General features: G+C 39.6%; 1 protein-coding gene across 2 annotated transcripts in view; it reads right to left on the bottom strand.

Annotated features, from left to right (window-relative positions):
* Positions 1-57: 57 nt before the first annotated feature.
* Positions 58-22,480, bottom strand: part of jarid2a (jumonji, AT rich interactive domain 2a) — a 60,971-nt gene continuing 38,548 nt past the window's right edge. Inside the window, exons 8-18 of one of the 2 annotated variants that reach the window (XM_053237882.1) lie at positions 19,766-20,241; positions 19,544-19,636; positions 19,228-19,346; positions 14,371-14,441; positions 14,001-14,115; positions 12,272-12,377; positions 12,085-12,186; positions 11,729-11,859; positions 5,782-5,965; positions 4,736-4,843; positions 58-3,530 (exon numbers count right to left, since the gene is read on the bottom strand). In XM_053237882.1, coding sequence (XP_053093857.1) covers positions 3,357-3,530; positions 4,736-4,843; positions 5,782-5,965; positions 11,729-11,859; positions 12,085-12,186; positions 12,272-12,377; positions 14,001-14,115; positions 14,371-14,441; positions 19,228-19,346; positions 19,544-19,636; positions 19,766-20,241 — 1,679 coding nt within the window. In that variant the 3' untranslated portion in view covers positions 58-3,356. Of the gene's footprint in view, positions 3,531-4,735; positions 4,844-5,781; positions 5,966-11,728; positions 11,860-12,003; positions 12,187-12,271; positions 12,378-14,000; positions 14,116-14,370; positions 14,442-19,227; positions 19,347-19,543; positions 19,637-19,765; positions 20,242-22,480 lie in introns of both variants that reach the window. The other variant, XM_026913733.3, reaches the window with a different exon arrangement.

Raw genomic sequence — 22,480 nt, 5'->3', positions numbered from 1 at the left:
AAAGCAGAGAGAAATTAAGAAATAAATGAGAACTAACAGCCAGTTCTTTTTACAGATCCATTATGTCGTTTACAAACTGGATGGCAACATGAAGACTCAGCAGAAAGCCTGAGCAATGGTATCCAGTGTTTATAAATACAGAGTTGCCAACATTATGGTTTAGCTGTAGCATTTATGATTTTTGACTCCTTGCCACAGCTATAGGTTTTTCAGCTAAAGCAGTGGTCAGAGCAAATGTGAGTAAAATTGTCCTGCTGGAAAAGCTGAAGGGGAAAGGCACTGGATATGAAAGATGAATAATTGACTACACTTGCACTGCAGCTGTAAACAGTTTATGTGCAGCTGGACTGCAGAATGGATAGGCACTTTAATTTTTTAAAAGTTATATAAAGTATGCTTATACACACCGCTGGCTTCTTGTAAAATCCTATCATTTCTGCACATTGCAGTTAAATATCAGTTCATCCACTATGTGTTTCATTTATACTGTTAGCATTGAGCTGTCCCATCCACCGCCAATATGCTAGAGTTTTTGTGGTAATTTTCTTCTTCTCTTCCTGCTAGGATTGAAATGAAAATAGGCATACAATAATAAAAAAATTTCACCTACAGTATATGGTCACAAGTTTGTGGACACCTGACCACCTGCTTTTTAAAGCTCTCATTCCAGATTTAGTCCCTCTTTGCTGTTATAATAACCTCCACTCATCTGAGAAGGCTTTCCACCAGATTTTGGAGCATGGCTGTAGGGATTTACGCTTTCTGCTACAAGAGCATTAGTGAGGTCAGGCACTGATGTCAGGCGTGTTCCAATTAATTCCAAAGGCATTCAGTGGGGTTGAGGCGCACAGGGGCATTGTCAGGCTGGAACAGGGTTGGGCCTCTTAGTTCCAGTGAAGGGAATTTGTAATGCTACAGCATACAAAGACATTCTATATAACTCTTCCAGCTTTGTGGCAACAGTTTGGTGAAGACCCACATATGGGTTTGATGGTCAGGTGTCCATATACTGTTGGCCATATACTGCATATAGCTAACTAACTATAAAATTACATACATATACCTGCCTGCTTAATTCCTCTAGTTATATTGTATTTCACAATGGAAATTACCTCTGGCAATAAACATTATGGTTTCAAACAGTAAAACCATAATCAAACCATAAAGATATTGTTAGCAGTGAGGCAGACAGTAAACCCCCATCTGTAAATGTATTCTCCAGCTGGTCTAATCAAAGTGAACGTCCTGTCTGTCTCACTTTTACAGAACATTCAGTGTGGGACTTATGCAGGCAATGTTGCATAGTAATGTGTTAAAAACACCATGTACAACAGTAGATTTATTCTGCCTTCTGAATGGCAATGACTTTGCTGCCTAAACTGAATATAAACATGAGGAGACTGAGGGTATTTTGCAGTGTCTATAAATATGTCATATAATCAATTATCAACACAACTTAGATTCAGGGTCAACTCCAGTTCTGTCTAGCTCTAGTGTAATACTGTTTAAAAGTGTGTAAAAGCTAGATGATTGATGATGATTGATGATGATGATGATGATTATTATTATTATTATTATTACTATTATTATTGAGCACACTCACAAACATATTAGACATAAAAACATAACAGTTTTGAAGGATTGACAGTGATTTGTTTATTACAACAAAATTATACAAACCTGAAAAGTAAAAAAGGCCAGTAACCAAAACAACACTAGAAGATTGAAGACTGAGAATCAACGCTTATAAATAAAAAGTAAGCCAAGCAAGAATTTTACGGTAGAAAACAGGGAAAAGTGATCGAAAACATTTTAAGGCCATAAAAAAGTTTACAACCACATTTGTTTGGAAACACTGTTCAGTTATACTATGCTCAAACACCAGTCTTTTTGAAGAGGAGGACAACTAGGCAGGACTACGGGACTTCATTACAGTCAGTGCATTATGGTAAGCTACTACATGGTAAAAGATTTTTTTCCCTTTGAATAAAAAAGTAAAGCTAAAAAACTAGGGCTCACCACTATTACGTACTTATTCAGTGATTAAGCAGCACTTTCTTTTCATATGTTACAACAGCAACCCTGTGAACATCTAAACTCATAGAGACGAAGAAAGCAACAGGGGAATAAGGCTTTTTCTTCATCTTGGTTTCCTCATCCAAACTCTTATACACCTTTCTCTCAAAAGGCTTTATTTTAGGTGACAGAATTTATTGGCATATAAACATTTTGAGACATTTGCATTAGACTCTAATGTTATAATATTTATTCTATGTAAACAAAAGCATATTCTCTGTAAAGGAGGGAGTATTCTACATGGTAAAGGGGGACACTAATCACCAATCACAAAGACTGAACCAGAGGAACAAGACTTAATGGTGAAAAGGGAAAGTGCTTCTTTAACTATTTCAATAGCTCTAATTGCTTAAAATATAGGTACAAACTACTCTGGGCATCACTCTCAATATAGCTTTTATCAAAGTAGCTTATTTCAGATTGAATTTCGTTTGGAAAAAGGCCTCAAAATGTGCTTTGAAAATGAGTCCAAATGCATTAGCAAGACCTTTGAGTTGCCCAGCAGAAAATGTGCAGTAAAAAAATCCACTAACAAGATCAGAATCACACGCCTTCATATACCACAGGGAGAAAAAAAGTGTTTTATATGTGTATATATATATATATATATATATATATATATATATATATATATATATATATATATATATATATATATATATATATCTCAGTATTTCAGGCTGCTAATAACTATTGTTTATTGTATCTGACATTAAAGGGGGCTTGATCATACATGTTGGTCTTTGACCTTAAATAAAACTATCCACATGGGTGAGCGCAAGAGAAACAGCCTGGAAGGCCTTATGGAAGATTTGACACTACAGCACCAGTTCAACACAAATGGTACAGTATAGGATATATTCATATTTATGTATATTTATATTTAAATTGAACGCTGAAACAACTCAAAAATACTCTAAAAAAACCGCAATCTCCGTACTAGTGCAAAAAGATTTCTGTGTGATCGGGCTCCTCAGTCTCACTCAGATGTCCCCAACAACTGCTTTCCTTACTACTTAGTGTGTGTGTGTGTGTGTGTGTGTGTGTTTACTTCCCATACATTCAGTTCATTTTAATGCCTCCTGCTAGTAACTATGCATACCTGGTATAAAAGTGCCCCGTAACAACATCATGTTACACTTTTAACTGTGTTTTTAGTATCTTGCCGCCATGATGGTACAAACGTAGTAGGGACATGCCAAGTGAAATGGAACTGGAGTGAACTGGAGCGCCAGCACGAATTGTGACGTCAGGAACGAGGGAATGGTTTAACAGTTTGGTCAAGACAGTTTGGTGTTTTTCGAGGCAGAGCGTGAGAGCGAGGCCTGGTTTGGGCTCTTGTTTCGGGGACTTCGTTTTGCTGGTGGCATACTGGGATAAGCCGCTTTCCGCTTATCCCCAGCCCTTTCAGATGTTTTCCCGCACACCTGATTTACCAAACTGCTGAGTTGCTCCTGCAGTAAAAGAGAAAGTACAGACAGTGTATTTGACGTAAAGTTCAGTGTGATGGGAGGTGAATGCAGCACACTATGTCTACTTTTCCTAATACTGTTAATGTATCATAAACCAGGGGTGGACAACTCACTAGCCCAGGTGCCGCAGCCTGTGTGTCCGGGCTATTTGTTTTTATTTCTTAGTTGGCTTCGAGAAGGCGGTTACCCATCTACCAACCAAAGGAAGAAAAAAATGCCCTTTTGACTTTCACAAGCCAATTAATATTGGATATGTATGTAATGTAACACATTCCAATTGCTTCGTATTTCATGGTGGAGTGAGACACTAACAGTGTGCACTACTCACTGACTGCTGCTTCCACTGTCGAGCCCTTGAACAAAGCCCTTAACCCTCTCTAAAAAAAAAAATAAAATAAAAAATACGATTTCACTGTACTGAGCATGTATATGTCATAATAAAGGCTTTCTCTTCTCTCTTCTCTTCCTAACTATTTTTACTAATTTAAAAAAAACTGACTAACACACTTAGGCAACACACTGGGATGTGGCAACAGTGGTGAATCTGAGCAAAATACTGAACAGTGCACTGCAAAACCGTCATACACCTCAACTTACAGCATGTCAGTGACGATAGTAATCAGGACAGGATGAGGACTATGGCTGTACAGAATCTTCTGCTCCTCAACACTGTGAGCATTTACTTATTTCCATTAGTCTGCATTAATGCATTTAACTAGATAACTTGCTCGCCATACTTAAATTCCAATTCCATTTTCCAAATTCCATTTAAGTATGGTTAAATTACATTAACCTGTAAGTTAGCCGGTAACCAAGACATGAGACTGGGCAGCTCACTGGAGCATTTACTTGCCTGATGGGATAGCTAATGGATTTACGATTTGTCCACTCCTGACATCCAAACTCACTCTGTGCATCAATATAATCATTTTCATCAATCCAGTCATTATTAAAGCCCATTTTAGCCTGACTTTGGCTGCTTTAAGTATGTTTTGGATCTCAGGAATTGAGAAATGTTAAGAATAACACAAAACATGAAATTCACAAACATGATCATTATCACGTCTTCATGTACTACTGGGTGTTATCAGTAAACCACGAGTCAGTTCATTAATAATAAAAATAATTAATACGTATTTATTTCTGTACTATCACAGGCGAACAGTATTACATACCAGTAGACATACCTCAGTGTAACGAAACATCATTTTCAGACCTCGAGGGGACCTGCGCTTCTGAATGTAGCGAAGAGCGCACTCCAGACAGAACACTACATTATCACTTTCATGAACCACCTGGTTTGGAAAAAAAAAAAAAAAATCATGAGTATGGATAACGTGTGACAAAGCTGAAGCAGAGAGCACAGACTTCATTCTGGAAATTATTCTGGAGACAGGCCTAACTAGGCATCTCATAACTATAGCTGGACATAACTATGCCTGAGCTTTAGAAGATGCTGCAAGCCCAAAGTGCTGCACACTTTAGCATTTTCTCTGAACACTTGGACTCTCCCCCTAGATATCATCATCTCCCTTTGTGAGTTCAATAGCCTGGTTTATGCTTCTGAGAACTGAACTGTCCTGCAGAAAACCTGGAATGTTCATGGCTTGTTCAGAACAGCATGAGCTTTTTGGCTTTTTGCAGATAAAGTGGTAAACAGGTGACAAGCATACATTGTAGTGTTGTCTGGTTAAACTTCAACAAATATGAGGATGTTGCAGTTTGAGGAACACCTCACCTGAGGAACACGATCTAAATATTTATAGCTAAGAAATAAACAGCTATTAAACAGTTACTTGCTAACCAGACTCTCTTTTTTCTCTCCCTTGATTTCAATAAGACAAAAAAAACTACTTATCATGGAACTGAGAAACCAGAAGGAGCTAAATCTGCCCTGAAGACTTTCCTGTGTTGGGAAACTTACTGACTGTTACAAAGGTCTGACATCTGAGACTCTGTCCATAAATGTTAAATAAACACACAGTAGCAGAGTCGCTGCAGAGCTGGCCACCGTGATCACACACTTCTGTTTCAGAGAGCCCAAATTGCCTCAGCTCTCCCTCCCTGAAGTACTTTTTCCAACATTCCATAGGCTTCTAAAGCCTGTTCAAAAGGAAGCTTAAATCAGCCTTCACAGCTAAAAGAAATGCTCTTAGGTGATGTAATGTTGCCCTCAATGACTATTTCTTCCTAGAAAGATCCTGCTGAGCTGGTATATAATATGCAAACTCACCATGGAGAGGTAGCAGAGGTGCTGGCACACCTGGCAGCGTCGGTCAGCCATGTCTTCGCTCAGCCTGGTGCGGTGCGTTTTCTTCCTCTCTGTGGGAAACTGGCCATCAGGCTGGTTTCCATAACGGGCAGAAAGCCTGAGACCGGCATTAAAAAGCTGCCGCCGCTGGCTAATCTCTGTGTCCCTGTTTATAGAAAAACAGAAGAGACAGAGAAGAGAGAAGCTCACTTTTAGCACTTACTGTCATCAGGAAATGGAGGAATGATAAGCTTTTAATCAAACACATTAATGACACTGATTTATAGTGTAAATGCTATAGGGAACACTGCATGAATGATGAATCTTGTCACTGCATTTATGTGGAATTGGAGATGCCACAGAGACTGCATTTCATAGTTTTTTTTTTTTCCCCCCGCATGGAATATATATTTGTGGGGTAGTCTGGGAAAACCTGCAAAGAATGTCCTGCTTTTATCAAGTTGTTGGATAAACTGCATGCCATAGTGTACAAAAGCCTGATATGTTCAGTTTGTAATCAGACACCAGCTATGAAAATTTTTGCATTGCTCCTGCACTCTAAGTTTTAAAATGTGTGAAGGACCTAATAAAAAGATTTTTAGCCAACAGACCTCACTGAATGAATCATTGATTATTTCACCACCGATGTAAGAGTAGCCAAGTGAAGAAAAATTAAAAAAAAAAAAGTAACATTAAGTAAAACACCACTTTTCAGACATAACATAACGAAGTCTGTCAGGTTTTACCTGAAAAAACAGAGGAACTATGGCAGATTCTCCATGATGCTCAGAAAAACTTACCAACCAATTTCCTTATGTGTACCTGAGACTATACTGATACATTTTTTAGGGCCCAAGCACTGAAAGTGCATAGGGCCCTATTGTTTTCTTAAGGATTGTTTGTTTGTTTATTTATTTATTTATTCAAGGTTTCGGGGGCTTTTGGGGCCCTTAACATGCTCAAAAACTAATGAAATTTTGCATGTCATAGTCGTCGGCCACTAGGCCCCGGCAAAGGGTAGCACATGGGTGTGATAGGTACATGGTAGAGGTCTTCACGGGTCCACTTGGATCCGAAAACCCGAGGTCCAACCCGAGACCCGAGCGGGATCGGGTCCAAAACTTCGACGAGTGCCTCGGGCACGGGTCAGGTTCGGTATTAGTTGCCTCGGGTCTCAGGTAATTTAAAATAAATGTGCTTTTTCCAAATGGACCCGATCAGACCTGATCCCTTTAACGGAGTGTCTATTTACAATAAACAGCCCACCTTGTTGAGGCTTTTTGCACCCTGCGAACCAATGTCTGGTTGTGATAGACAACAATACAAAAGACGTCATACGCGTATTGGCGTAGTGCGTAAGGCGCGTGACATCAACTTTTGACGCGACCGACCGAGTTACCTTCCTTCTTTTGCCGAACTCGTTCTTCTCCCTTTTCCCATCACATAGGCTATCAGATCAGAAAGGTGTTTATTTTTAATATAAATGAACGAACTATTCAAAAAGAGGAAATAAAGTGCCTCACGGGTATTTAATAATAAAGTGTTTATTAGGTTTAAGGGGAAGGTGTATATAGAGGGCTTTTGTCCCAAATAATTTACACTCAATATGTTATTATTGCATACTGTTTTTTAATGTACTACAATACTGAGGTGCAAATACTGTATCTGCACTAAGCAATGTATTTACAGCCTATTGCAAAGAAAATATTGGCATTTGACGTCAATGCCGTTTACATTCTGGTCCAGTCGGGTTCGAAAATAAATGCCGTCGGGTTGGACTCAGGTCTAATTTCATCGGGTCTGTCTCAGGTCGGGTTTTTCTTTTAAAAAATTAATTTATGCACGTTGGGTTCGGGTAAGAAGTGATTCGGGTTGGGTATGGATTTTAGGACCAGAGAAGACCTCTAGTACATGATACATAAACTTGGTGCATATATCGTATATACTTGCACATAGATGTATGAAACTAAGTACACACTTTCTTCTCATCGACTCAATCAACTTTCTCATTGACAATCATTAGCTCCGCCCAACAGGAAGTCTGCCATTTTGGATTTTGTGAAAAGTGCACAACCTGAAACAAATTCAACAACAGGCAAGGAGGAGGCGGGAACCAAGTGAACTCAAACGTAACGTTTAATCATCAAATCACGTTTAAACAGAACATAAACAAAACATAAAACACGCGTGCATCTCTCTCTCCCCCTTGGCGTCTCCAGCCACTCTTTTATCCCTCTCTCCCACTGATTAGCCAACTAATGTGTATCCTCACAGCCTGGCCCCTCCCTCCTGCTTGTCACACTAACCTAACAGATCAGCGGAAAAACAAGTTATTCTACAGCGCTCGCTTCACTATGCACTCACTGGGCGACGATGGCACTGTAATGCTTGGGCCCGTTATCATTGCTTGTAGCTATATTTCTTATTATTATTAGGGGGCCAAGCACCGAATATGCAGAGGCACCCTTTTGTTATAGATATGGACAAATTTGTTGGTACCCCTCCACGAAAAAAGAAGAACCCACAATTTTCTCTGAAATAACTTGAAACTGACAAAAGTAATTGGCATCCATCCTTGTTTATTCCATATTTTTTAAAAAATCAGACTTTGCTTTTGATTTTTGATTCAACAGAATATTTTAAATGATAAAACAAATGAAAATGTCATGGACAAAAATGATGGGACCCTTAACCTAATATTTTGTTGCACAACCTTTAGAGTATCTGTAGCTCTCGGTGAGACTTCTGCACCTGGCAACAGGTAGTTTGTCCCACTCTTCCTGAGCAAACTGCTCCAGCTGTCTCAGGTTTGAAGTTTGCCTTCTCCAGACTGCATGTTTCAGCTCCACTGATTCCATAGATGTTCAATAGGATTCAGATCAGGGCTCATAGAAGGCCACTTCAGAATAGTCCAATGTTTTGTTCTTAGCCATTCTTGGATGCTTTTAGCTGTGGGTTTTGGGTCTTTATCCTGTCGGAGGAACCATGACTTGCAACTGAGACAGCTTTCTGACACTGGGCAGTATGTTTCATTCCAGAATGCCTTGATAGTCTTGAGATTTTATTGTACCCTGCACAGATTCAAGGCACCCCATGCCAGATGCAGCAAATTAGCCACATGACTGAGCCTCCTCCATGTTTCATAGTAGGTATGGTGTTCTTTTCTTTGAAAGCTTCATTTTTCATCTGTGAACATAGAGCTGATGTGGCAAAGGACATTCTGCCAGAAGCATTATGGCTTGTCAAAATAAAATTCCAGTCTGGACTTTTTCTGTCAACAGTAGAGTCTGTCAACAGTAGAGTCCTCCTGGATCTTCCACTGTGCCCACTGTCGCTCAACAAGACACTGATGTACCTTGACCTTGGAGTTCAGCTTGTATCTCTTTGGAAGTTTTCCTTGGCTCTTTGTCTACCTTTTGCACTATCCTTCTGTTCAATCTGGGAATGATTTTCCTCTTGCAGCCACGTCCAGGGAGATTGGCTACAGTCCCATGGACCATAACTTCTTAATAGTATTGACAAATGTAGTCACAGGAACATCAAGCTACTTTGAGATGGTCTTATAGCCTATACCTTTAACATGCTTGTCAATAATTTTCTTTCTGATCTCCTCAGACAACAGTCTCCTTTGCTTTCTCTTGTCCATGTTCAATGTGGTATACATGATGATACCAAACAGCAGAGTGACTACTTCTCCAATGAAAATAGGCTGAATGACTGATTACAAGACTGAAGGCATGTGTGATACTAATTAAAGAAAACTGTTAGCTTGAAATATGATAATATATAATCTGAATATTTATAATCTTTACTAGAGGTACCAACAAATCTGTCCAGGACATTTTAGAATATCTTTGTAGAATAAGCAATAATTTATCTCTTTTCACACTTTCTTTGCTTTACTCTATGACATACCAAAGTTGTGCAGGTATACATGAGACAATTGCTTTTAATTTCATCGCTTTTCAGGAGGAATGAAGCATTGTTTCAATGTGCTGTAAGGGTACCAACAAATTTGTCCATGTCTGTATATGTTTTTTATTATTATTATTCTGCTTCTTCTTCTTCTGGATAGGGTGTCTATGGCAGCCCATAGAACCGTCTAGTAAAAAGTTGTGAAAGCGCCACTGGCAAGTCTCACCAAAGTTATCAAAAGAATTTTGAATATTGCAAATGACTTGTCCGTAATCTGATGGCGAAGCCGCCAAACAGGAAGTGAGGCTATAGATCAGCAATAACTTTGTGCACTGAAACAAAACTTGGTAGGCATCTTCAGGACCATGAGCCGAGGCTATGCAACGAATTTCATGCCCGCGCCACCTACTGGTCAAAAGTTACAATGACATGCTAAAAATTTTCTTCCAAATTTTGTCCAATCTTCACCACATTCAGCTCACATCATCTTGAGACCTGTCTGAACAAAAGTTATCAATTGAATTTTGATATTCAAACCCATTCTCCTGTGATGCGCTGGCAAATGCAAAAAACAGGATGTGAGGGTGTATCTAAGCAATGCATATACATATCATCACGAAACTTGATAAGTATCATCAGGACCATGCCCTGAATGTACCCAAGACGTTTTGTGACCTTGTGGTCAAGAACTGTAACTACTTTCATTTTTTTCCTTATATCATTTGAAGAGTTTGTAATAAATTCACAGTTCAATTTTCCTATAATTCCCTGGCGTATGCAGAAGTGAACACACAACAACATCTAAAATTCAAGTGTACTTCCTGCCAAACAGCTAACTGCCATTTTTGCTACTCCTCCTCCAAATTTTGTCCAATCTTCACCAAATTTGGCTCACATCATCTTGACACCTGTCTGAACAATGCTGCAGCAATTCCACCCTGCTGCCCATTTGTTAATCTAGACCTTTCCTCCTACAGTCAGAGAATTCCACCAGTGTCTGTGGTCAAAACATACACATCATGAGTGAAACTACAAATCACTCTCGAATCCCTTTGCCTAAAGTTATGGCTCTGCTTTCCTGTGATTGCTTAGGCAACAATTGTAGCGTGTCTTTGAATGTGTGGCTCACCGAGTCTGGGTACTTGGCTCCTAAAAATGCTGCTTGCAGCTTTATTTATTTATTTATTACAAGGTTCAGTGCATGCAGTGAACTTTTAAATACTCTTCCTAGAGGATTCATGTGATTGTCACTTGGTCAACATTATGCCAAGACATTGAGGATGCTAAATTGTGAAAGGATTTTTGATATCTTGAACAGTTTCGCCATGGCGAGGCAATAAATTTATGATCAAAAAATGGTACCAGGAAGTGTCTGATATCTTCTGCATGCATTGAGTGATTTAGATCAAACTTGAGCTATATGTTTGGTCACAGGGGCTGATCACATAGATGTGGCTATTTTGAGTCACGGACATAGCGCCACCAGCTGGCAGCAGGAAGTGTGTGGCTTACAACAGACTTTTAAATAGTCTTCGTATATTTACCCAATTCGCTTCAAACTTGGTCAGAGTAATGTCGAGACATGGCTGATGTAAAATTGTAAAAGGATTCTTGATATAAATAAATTATTGACTTAAATAGTGTTGCCGTGGTAACGCATTAAACTTTAATATTCTTTTCTTTGTATATTCAGGTGTTTTGAGGCTCTTAGCATGCTTAAAATTTCATGAAAGTCAGCACACACGTCAGAGTTGGCAGCCGTTAGGCGTAGGCAAAAGGTGTGGAGGGGGCTCTCTGTAGCGCCCCCTTTTGACTAAAATGATTAGAAGATTAGTTTATTACTGATTACTGCTATTTATAGTAGATTTTATGTATAGAAAACATTTACTTTCATTATTTTTAAAGGGAATTAAATTATTTTTTACAGCATTTCTTTATATGTGCCTAAGACTTTGCACAATATTGTATACATAGTAGAAAATTAAAAGTTTCCTGGGCTGACACTTTAACCCACCTGAGATCTACAACAAGTGAGGAAGCTGCATTCAGAAGATGTTTGTTTTCCTGTCTGGGTTCAGACATGACGATCTGGCAGAGCAGTTTCTCTGTGGAAAACGGTTCCTCTATGCGCCTTCTCTTCAAGTCCTGCAGAGGAAAAAAAAATCACAAAATGGCGAGGCAGAAAAAGCAGGACGTCATTCACACCCACATAAAAAAGGGGGGAAACTAGAATAACTTGGCTTACTTGCTAAAAGCTGTTCTCTTTTCCTCTTTAAGAGAGACACTCACCTTCGCTGCCTCATAGCCCAACTTCATCCACTCAGCTGTGGCAAAATGCACTGTCTCAGACACACTATAGCCACAACACACCTTGGACACGAAGGTCCCAGGGAAACACACCATGAACTGGCCACTCTGCTGCACCGTCCGGTGCACCTTCACCCCTTCTCGACGTAGCACCTCTGGAGAGATCTGTGTTAAGAAAGATATTATCAGATTGTTAACAGTTCACCACAATGTTCTCTTCTCTTCAGTAAAAATATAATCACCATCTTACCATAATGTTCTTCTCCAGCATCTCGAGCCCGGGGGTTCCATTGGCCTGCAGCAGTGTGTGAACTACTTTGTCAAGTTTTGACATCTCATCGGCAGGAATACAGTACCTGCAAAAGACATCGCTAGTGATCATTAACATGTACAAATGTATGTGCATCAGCTCTACCTATTGCTGAGACCAGATAGTCAAATGTTTTTCTTCACATATTTTCCACATTTTTTTCCTCCAACTGAATTTTCGACTGCATAGCAGTGATGAGAATAAGAATCCTTAATTTCATTCTTCATGATGGGATTTCATCTGTCATTCTTTCATGCTCCAAAAGTATTGAAACAGCAAGGCCAATTCTTTGGTTTTTGCTAAACACAGGGGACATTTGCATTTGTCTGAGGATACAAGATGACAGATCAGAATTTCAGATTTCATTTCCTGATATTTACATCTAGATGTGTTAAACTTGTGTTAGACTTAAAGTACATTAATTTAACTAACACTTAATATTTGGTTGCATATCCTTTGCTTGCAATAACTGCATCAAGCCGGTGACCGACTGACATCACCAAACTGTTCTTTCTTCTGTTTGTTTTGGGGGGTTGCTTTCCGTCAGTCTCCTCTTCAGGAGGTGAAATGCATGCTCAATTGGGTTAACATCTAGTGATTGACTTGGCCAGTTTAAAACCTTCCACTTTTTTACCCCTGATGAAGTCCTTTGTTGTTGTGTTCGCAGTGTGTTTTGGGTCATTGTCTTGCTGCAAGATGAAGCTCCTCACAATTACATTGCATGCATTTCTCTGTAAATTGGCAGAAAGACTTCTGAATTCATTCTGCTATTACCAACATGAGTTACATCATCAACAAAGATTAGTGAGCCCATTCCAGAAGCAGCCATGCAAGCCCAAGCCATGACACAACCTACCACCATGCTTGACCCATGAGCTTGTATGTTTTGGATCATGAGCAGATCCTTTCTTTCTCCACAGTGGATTGTGGTACCTTCACCCCCTGCCCTGTGGAGACTGTTGTCTGGAGATGACACTGACTGTTGTTTTTGGGTTTTTCAGTTCTCACAATATTTCTATCATCTACATGATCTAGTGTGTCATATTAACCTCAAAACACAAATGTCTTTAGTGTATAGCCCCAAAAATTGTCACAAGAATTGGCCTTGCCGTTCCAATACTTTCAGAGGGTATTGTGTAAAACACATTTTTTAAACACAATTTACAGCCAGATGTCAACATAAACATACGACAGCTGTAATTCTGCAACCATAAGAAAAGCCTTTTCTTATGTCAAAATATTGACTGATGAAAGAGAAACTGATGCACCCAGGGGTAATGGGGGAAAAAGTCATGACCTGTTTAGCAGGAGCTTCAGGTGTCATGTAACCTCAACTGTTCATTAGAACAGATCGATTTATAACATTACTTAAATGCATGTCCAAACTGCTCTCAGACAGAGAACAACAAATAATAATCACTAATTTTGATTAATAATGGTATATTGTATAGCATTTTTTTAAATTTGTAATTATTATGTGATAAATTACATGACCAGTAACTGTAAGCTGTAAAAATGGGGAAAACTCAGGCAGTTCTGGGCAGCTTCTTTCCACACCCACTGCAAAGAAGGTGGTGGGTGCAAGAACTTCACACCAGTGGAGAAAGAGAGATATTTAAATGAAACAAACAAACAAAAAGCTAAAAATATGAGGTCTTTAAGCACTTACCAAATGCAATCAGCACCAGTGTGTAGATAATCTATGTATGGAAGGCTGTTCTGGTCCCTGGACCAACATGAGGTAGAAAACACCATGCCTATATTCAGCCAGGGGATGGTCACTCCTGCTTACAAACATAAACAACTAATCAGCACACAATCTATTAGATTCTGCTAGTGATTTACTGTAGTTGTATGCCCTTATATACTCTAAAAACATTACTCATGGAAAAGAATGATGAAAACATATCTTAGAAGACAAAAATGTAAAACTAGAACATGATTTTAGTGACAATGCTTACTGTAAAGAGACCAACATTGTAAATTAAAGTACTAAAGAGATTTGAAATGTGTTAAATGGTCAGGAAAATCAGTCTAACCTGGCACAGCACCAAGGTGACGCAAGATGGATCCTGAGTTATTGGAAAGCACAGTAAGATTCCATCCATGCCTGGCAAAGTGAAAAGTGTTGAGTATGAAATACGTTATGAAATAAATAACATGACAGAAACCTTTCTACAAAAGTATTAAGATCACTCCAGGTGATCAAGGACTACAGAGCCAACATATTTACTTGATGGAAGGTAAAGCAAGAAATCATATTAACATGCATGTTTTTATATCAATACAAGTATCGGTCATCTATTTTACAATTAAGCTACAATTAATAAGCCTACCAAGAATGCCATATACAGAAATTAAATGTAGATGTATCCTGCAGCAAGACAACAACGTAAAACATACAGTAAAAATCAACAAATACAGCCAGGTCCATAAGTATTTGGACAGTGACACAATTTTCGTAATTTTGCCTCTGTACAACCACCACAATGGATTTGAAATCAAGCAATCAAGATATGATAAAAGTGTTGACTTTCAGCTTTAATTCAAGGGATTTAACAAAAATATTGCATTAACTGTTCATTAACTTTTTTTTTTCCTTCTTACAGAGTCCCTCCATTTTCACAGGCTCAAACATAATTGGATAAACTAACAATCATAAATATTAGGATTATTTTTTAATACTTGGATGCAAATCCTTTTCAATCAATGACTGCCTGAAGTCTGTAACCCATGGACATCATGAGTTTCCTCCCTTGAGGTAATCTGACATTCAAGAACATCTAATTTCTTTGCCTTAAGAAGCTCTTCAGTTGCGTTCATGGTATGTTTTGGGTCATTATCCATCTGTACTGTGAACCGCCGTCCTATCGGTTTTGCAGCACTTGACTGAATCTTAGCAGAAAGTATAACTCTATACGCTTCAGAATTCATCCTGCTACTTCTACCAGCAATCACATCATCATTAAACACCAGTGACCCAGTTCCATTGGTAGCCATACATGCCCATGCCATAACATGTTTGACAGATGATGTGGTATGCTTTGGATCATGAGCCTTTCCTTTCCTTTTCCATCCTCTTCTCTTCCCATCATTCTGGTACAAGGTATTCTTCCATCAGGACAAAACTTTTTATTTTTTTTTTTAGAGTTTTTTTTTAAGCAAAGTCTAATATGGCCTTTCTGTTCTTGAGTGTTACCAGTGGTTTGCATCTTGAGGTAAACCATATGTATTTACATTCATGAAGGCATCTCTTGATTGTAGACTTTGACAATGATAAACCTACCTTCTCCAGAGTGTTCTTGACTTGGCTAGATGTTAGGTTTTTCTTCAACAAGGAAAGAATTCTGCAATCATCCACTTTAGTTGTTTTCCGTGGCCTTCCAGGCCTTTTGGTTTTGCTGAGCTCGCCAGTGCTTTCCTTCTCTTTAAGAATGAACCAAATTGTTGATTTGGCCACTTCTTAAGCTTTTGCTATCTCCCCGATAGTTCTGTTTTTTTTTCAGCCTAATGATGGCCTCCTTCACTTGCATCAACACCTCTTTGGACCGCCTATTGAGAATTCCCATGAACAGCTACCAAATGCCAATTCAACGCATCAAATCAACTCCAAAACTTTTGAAATGTGAAACTGCTTATCAGTTACCTAACCCCAATTACTTTCAAGCCTGTGAAAATGGAGGGACTATGTAAAAAAATGGCTGCAATTCCTGGAGGGTTAATGGAATATTTTTGTTAAACCCCTTAAATTAAAGTTTGTGTCAAAAAAAATGGTGTCACTGTCCAAATACTTATGGACCTGACTGTATATCTTGAATTAGTCCTTTTCAAAAGAACCAAATGTTGTGAACTGCCAAAGCAGTTTCCTTTGGATCTAGTGGAGTATCCCCATTTGGTCATTTCTGTGCTAAGTACAAATAGCAAAGTCATGACCACAATCTGTTGTGTGTAGCCTATAAACGGTCCTTGCCTCTTTCTCTGGCATTGCACAGCTGTAACGAGGAGTGAAGCAAGCAGCAGGTATGGCAGAGGAGCCCACTGTGAACTCAGCACCAGGAACAGAAGTGGGCAGAAGACTTGGCTGTAAAAGGAGTAAGACCTTTTACTGTGCTGGAATCCAATAAAGAACAGCTGGCAGCGGGCACTGGCCAATAGCAAGAGCTGTTTGCAACACTGCAACAGCACACTGAAGTATGGAGCCCAGGGGTGCCTAATACGGCTGTGTCACATAAAGGACAGAACCTGACAGTGGCTGCATTTCATTCTCTGAACTTGATGACCACGTCAGCAGAGAGTGCTGGTAGCTCACCACTGAAGCAGTCTGAAGATCAGAGTGCAAAACAGGATCACAGCATAGCACTGACACTGAATAGACTGAAAACTGGTGTTAAGGCTGCCTGAAAAGTGAAAGCTGGACCCTCCATCCAGTATATTTTTACAAGTGATTAATCCATGTCGTTGTATATGCACCCATGCTAGGGCTATTCAACAGTGTACCAATTTCAGTAATGGGGCTCATATGTGCATTCCAAGCTAGACAGTACAGACAGTACTTTAAGCTACGGAGTCATATCGACAGGGTGCGAATCACTGGCTCAAATGCCATTGTTGGGTCCATCCCTCAGTGGTGCCATATCCAAGCCAACTGGTTATACTCATTGCGGAAGTGCTGTTTCTACTACAATAAAAATCATACATGGAACAGAAAGATTGACTGTGTTTTTTCAGAGATATTTTCTGACTGCAAAAAAGTAGGTGGAATACGCCCCATTTTAGCTCAAAGAGACTAAAATATCTAAAACAACTAGTTCTATATGCTACATATACCAGATGTGATGCAAGCCATGAACAAACATGATTGATTCATAACCACATATCAATTCAGGTTCTTCCCTTTGGGTTTCGGTGATCACAAAATATGTGAGAACTGCCATAGAGGTCCTGCAATGCCTGTGCCTGTCCTGTACATCCCTATCTGGTCGATTGGCTGCTGTGCAAACAGTCCCAACAACTCCTGAAAGGCCCTGAGCATGCACTTTCTGCTTCAAGGTATGGTCTTACGTGTTCTCCCTTAGGGGATGTGGTAAAACCTCAAAGCGAAAAGAAGCTGAAAAAAATGAGACATCAGCATATCAACATCTTTGAATCTTTGGTTAGTATTACAACATTTTCAGTAACCCCTAAAAAAGTCCCATTTACCAATGTGGACCGACAATACCCCTGTGGTGTTATACATCAACCACCAGGGTGGCATAAATCACAAGTGATTTTAGTGGGTGAACAAGCTCTGGAAGTATGGCAGGTGTGGCTCCTGTTTGGAATGAAAACTTTTGCAGTTAAGATTGAAGACCCCGGGAATACAATATCAGCACACTGAATAATTCTCAGAGGTGCCAACATTGCTTACAAGAAAATCCAAGCAGCCAGAGAGAGAAAAAAAAAAACAGAAATCTATCACAAAAAAACTAGTTCACGTCCGTGGACAAGACGGCTACATGCTAACGGCATAAAAAAAAAAAAAAAAAACAGGCAAATATGCATCCCTTGTCCTTTGTAGTTTAGGGATTTTGCTTGTCAGCCAGTTGAATTTTATTCATGTATTGGCTGTTTTAGCTGAAAAGCATAGTGTTCAGGTGTGCTTTTACACATGCTACTCCTGAGATATCTGTGATCCTGCGGGGGATTAGTGCTGCTTGGGGCTTTGGACTGTGGTTATATGGGCAGTTGTACTGTGATGGCTTGGGACTGCGATTGCTGTGGGGCTGCGGTTGCCACAAGCAGTTCCTGCAGTCTTTGGGGCTGAGGTTGCCACAAGCAGTTTTGCACTCAGGTCTCCATCAGTGGACAGTGAATAGGTTCAACAAAACAGACTTCATGCGAAAACTGTAACTTCCTGGTTACACAATTGCACTATTTGTCCATATAGATGGGATTTATGTATAATTGCACTATCCATTGTCACCCATATGAGGATGGGTTTAGAGTCTGGTTCCTCTCAAGGTTTCTTCCTCATATCGTCTCAGGGAGTTTTTCCTTGCCACCCTCGCCTCTGGCTTGCTCATTAAACTGCTCTGGCGGTCCTCCACTCAGTCGAAGAACCACGGTTACATACACTATATGGCCAAAAGTTTGTGGACACCTGACCATGACACCTGTATGTGCTTGTTAACCATCTCATTCCAGATTTACTCCACCTTTGCTGTTATAATAACCTCCACTCTTCTGAGAAGGCATTTCACTAGAGTTTGGAATGTGTCTGTGGGGATTTGTGCTCATTCAGCCAAAAGAGTATTAGTTAGGTCAGGCACTGATGCTGGGTGAGGAGGCCTGGGGTGCAGTCGGGATTCCAGTTCATCCCAAAGTTGTTCAGTAGGGTTGAGGTCAATGGTTCTGTGTAGACCAATCTAGTTCTTCCACACCAACCTTGGCAAACCATGTTTTCTTGGAGCTCATTTTTTGCACAGGGGCACTGTCATGGTGGAACATGTTTGGGCCCCTTAGTTCCAGTGAAGGGAATCTGTAATGCTACAGCATACAAAAGAAATTGTATACAATTGTGCGCTTCCAACTTTCTGGAAATAGTTTGGGGAAAGTCCACATATAGGTGTGAAGCCTACACACCTGTGATTCAGGTGTCCAGAAACTTTTGGTCAAATAGTGTATGTAACCTTCCATTTTACTATCATTTTCATTCCTTTCATTATCACAAGGAACATCACACTAAATGTCTTGTTGGTATAAAATGTTTTTGTCATCATCTCCTTTTCCTACTGGTATGCAAACTTCTGCAGGCAACTGTAAGTGTATTTAGGATTTTTTTAATACAAAAATTTCTAAACAGTAATACTTAAACAATAGTTTTGATATCGTATAACATAATTGATACAGGGTCTTACTTTGAAAATGGCTCAGACTTGCTCACAGGAAATCCACTCCCATGAGTCTTTGTATCCACTCGCCCACAGTGCACTGCAACATGGCATTCTTTTTCTTCTACAAGTCTCCAGTACTCTTGCTACAGAAAGACAGAAAAAGAGTATGGAGAAAAATTGAGAAGTTAAACAGAATTCTTGCCAATAAGGGGAAAAGAAAAGGGTTCCTCAGAAATAGTGTGCTTATGTGTAAAAGCCCTTCAGTTAAAAAAGGAAAACCTTTGGTAAGCTTCTGCTGGGTCAAAACCTTTTGGATTCATGAAGGTGGAAAAGAACATACCTCTACTTCAGCTGTGTCTGGCTCCCGGCTGAAACACATATTCATGGTATTCCTTGCTGCCCGGTAGAAAGTTGTTAGAGAGAACGATTTCCCCTGCATATAAAAAAACAGACTGAAAATGCCCTGTACAGTTGCAGTTGAAATGCCTGAATGCAAAACACATTTCACATACTATTAAAAAAAATTGAGAGTCATGGACAAAAAAAAGCACAGAGTCTGCACCTTGTATATGCATTTGTGCAGATCGGTCAGTATGCCACCTTCTTCTTTTCTCTCCTGCCGTCCCTGGCGGCTATTCCTGGCCATGGGGTCAAGCTCTCTGAGGCGTTCTCGTACACCACTCCGGTGAAGAGCACCATTCACCAGGCCATTCTTGGGTTCGCAGCGTGGTAGGAGCAGTGCAGCATGTTGCAATATGTCTGCCTGTCCCTCCAGGGGCCCGTTTCTCCTCTCCAGGCTCTCCTTCTCAGCCAGCACTTCCTTCTCTAATTGAGCTCGCTGTGCCAGAGACAATGAGTCATAAGAGAGCAGGTATTGGCAGTAAGCCTCCTGCAGCTTGGCGAGCCGGTCCTGTGCAGAGCGTGGGATGCCCAGCAGGTCAGCGAGACGGCCCCACGTCTTCAGGTCTGTCACCTGCTGCATGCCACCCAAGTCATTCAGGAGCTGAAAGAATCGGGCTAAGTCCAATTCACAGCCACCTATTAAAGAAACAGTAAATAGGAATGATTCTTCTTTTTTTTTTTTTAACTGCTATCGCTGCTTCAGACTGACTCATTTTGAATCTTTAGTAAATGTAAACCAATACTAAAAATTACTTTTCCCATTATAGGGAAGAAACCCCTGCTGTCACAAGTAATTGTCTATCTATGAGACAAACTCCTCTTCCAAACCATGAGATTACAACAAGGTAGTTTTATTAAAATTGGTATCAGGATCTGCAGACATCAGACATTCAAATAAACAATTAGAATCTGAAAGTCTTATTAACTGGAAGAACAGGATGAACCTGACCAACTATAGGATTGGCCAAGAGCTGGGTCAAACAAATTATGAAATGTAGAATTACCACACCAGGTAGAAGACCATCCAGAAAATTGGAACTTTAAATGGTTAATCTTTCAAAGAATTTCAAGGTGGGCTGCTTAACACTGGCTATCCCGTATTCTGGATTTATGAGCCCAGATATGCCTGATCAACAAAATCATCTTTAAACCACCATGGCCTGGCATGTTTACCCTACCATCCAACCTCGTCAGAGAAGAACGCAGGGAAGGAGAGTCACACTTATATGAAAACTCCTTGGTTCAGTGACCATTCTCCATGATCAAACTTTATGAAAACCTTATACAAACCAGTGCAGGAGATGTGCATTACACATTCTGCTGACAATAAATAGAATACTAGAAATAGTAAGAGACATAAGAACTTGAGCTTGGCATTATGAGACAAACACTGAGATGGATATGGAGAACAGAAGTGAACCATATTTATAATTTTGGTCAAATTATGGGACTAATCCTATTGGTAAATGGAATTTAGCAAAAGCCAAATGAGTTTCTCATTTGATGGATGGATGGAAAACAGTGCTAAAAGGAACTCTCCTATTCAGCACTGATTCCCCTTCTGTTCATAGAAGCTGAGCACATAAGGTTTGTGAATACAGCAAAAGGAAGAATATTTAAGGACCCACAGTAGGTGGGCCCCAAACAAATCCATGATGATCCAATCCCAATGACTTTGTCAGGGTAGATGCTAGTTAAACATAGGACCTATATCATAAACCAAACTAGAAATATTTAACATTTCTTACAGCAAGTGTGCCAAGGGTGAGGTTGATACTTATGCACATCTGCTGCAAGACACATACAATGTAGATGTATGCCTGCTTGACATGCCAAGTTCTGCTACACTGCTACACTACATATACGTGAAGAATGAGAAGCAGAGCACTATATGAAAGTTTAACAGATAGCAGGACATACAGGGCTTAAAAAAGCAGGGTCTAGAGAGACAAAGCAAAGAACTCCACTAATTAAATGGTTCAGAATCATGGAGAAATTGGAGATGTTCATGTAAATCGAAAACCCTGCAACTGAAACCCATCATGTACCAAAGACAAATGCCACCCCCTGCTGTCCTAACCTAGTGAAAGAAAGACGAAATATGAACACTTACAAATATCTGAATTCACAATAACTCTACAGCAATTATCACTACATTAAATAATGTCAGTTTGTCAAAAAGAGGTTTAAACGCCACACAGTGAAGATACGAGAGGATCCAAAAGCTGATCATAGGGTAAGCATGAAATATGATAGATTGGTACTGTCAAATAAAATTTACACCCATGTTGTTATAAAAATGGCTAAATAATGAACATGGTTAAGGCATAAAAGCAGAAGACTTTTGAAGACTTTATGATTTTAAGATATTTTTCAACTTTAGATTTTTCTATGCTTTTAAACAATATTTTGGTATTCAACTTGTAACGTATTCAGGAAATACACGTAAATAACAATAAATACGAATTAATTTACAAAGTTTTAGTAGAAGTGATACTTTTCTTCAATCAGAGTGGCCAGGTGAACCAACCAATAAAAAAACCGAACTGATTCTTCCTTTTGTTCTTTATTGTTATGAGTAGCCATAGGGCCCATTATGGGTCATGTTGGAGTGGCACTGAGAGGCTGCCAGGTGGTTTTGTAAAGCTGAATGTTCTCAACTGACTACAGGTGGCCAGATTGAGCTGGCACACTGGCCTTGGCTCCAGTAGTGTCTGATTCTGGTATGGGCTATACAAACAGGGCGACCTAAGAGCTAGTAAGAGAACTCATTTATACAGAACTCACAAGGTCACACTGCATAATGAGAAAGACAGAAATATAGGTCATATTCATAAGAACAGGAAGCCAGAAGAGACTGTTCATGTAACATATC

This window comes from Pangasianodon hypophthalmus, chromosome 1 (genome assembly GCF_027358585.1).
Source record: "Pangasianodon hypophthalmus isolate fPanHyp1 chromosome 1, fPanHyp1.pri, whole genome shotgun sequence".
Lineage (NCBI taxonomy): Eukaryota > Metazoa > Chordata > Actinopteri > Siluriformes > Pangasiidae > Pangasianodon > Pangasianodon hypophthalmus.
The sequence above is the reverse complement of the archived record's forward strand: the minus strand, read 5'-3'. Positions and strand labels throughout refer to the sequence as shown.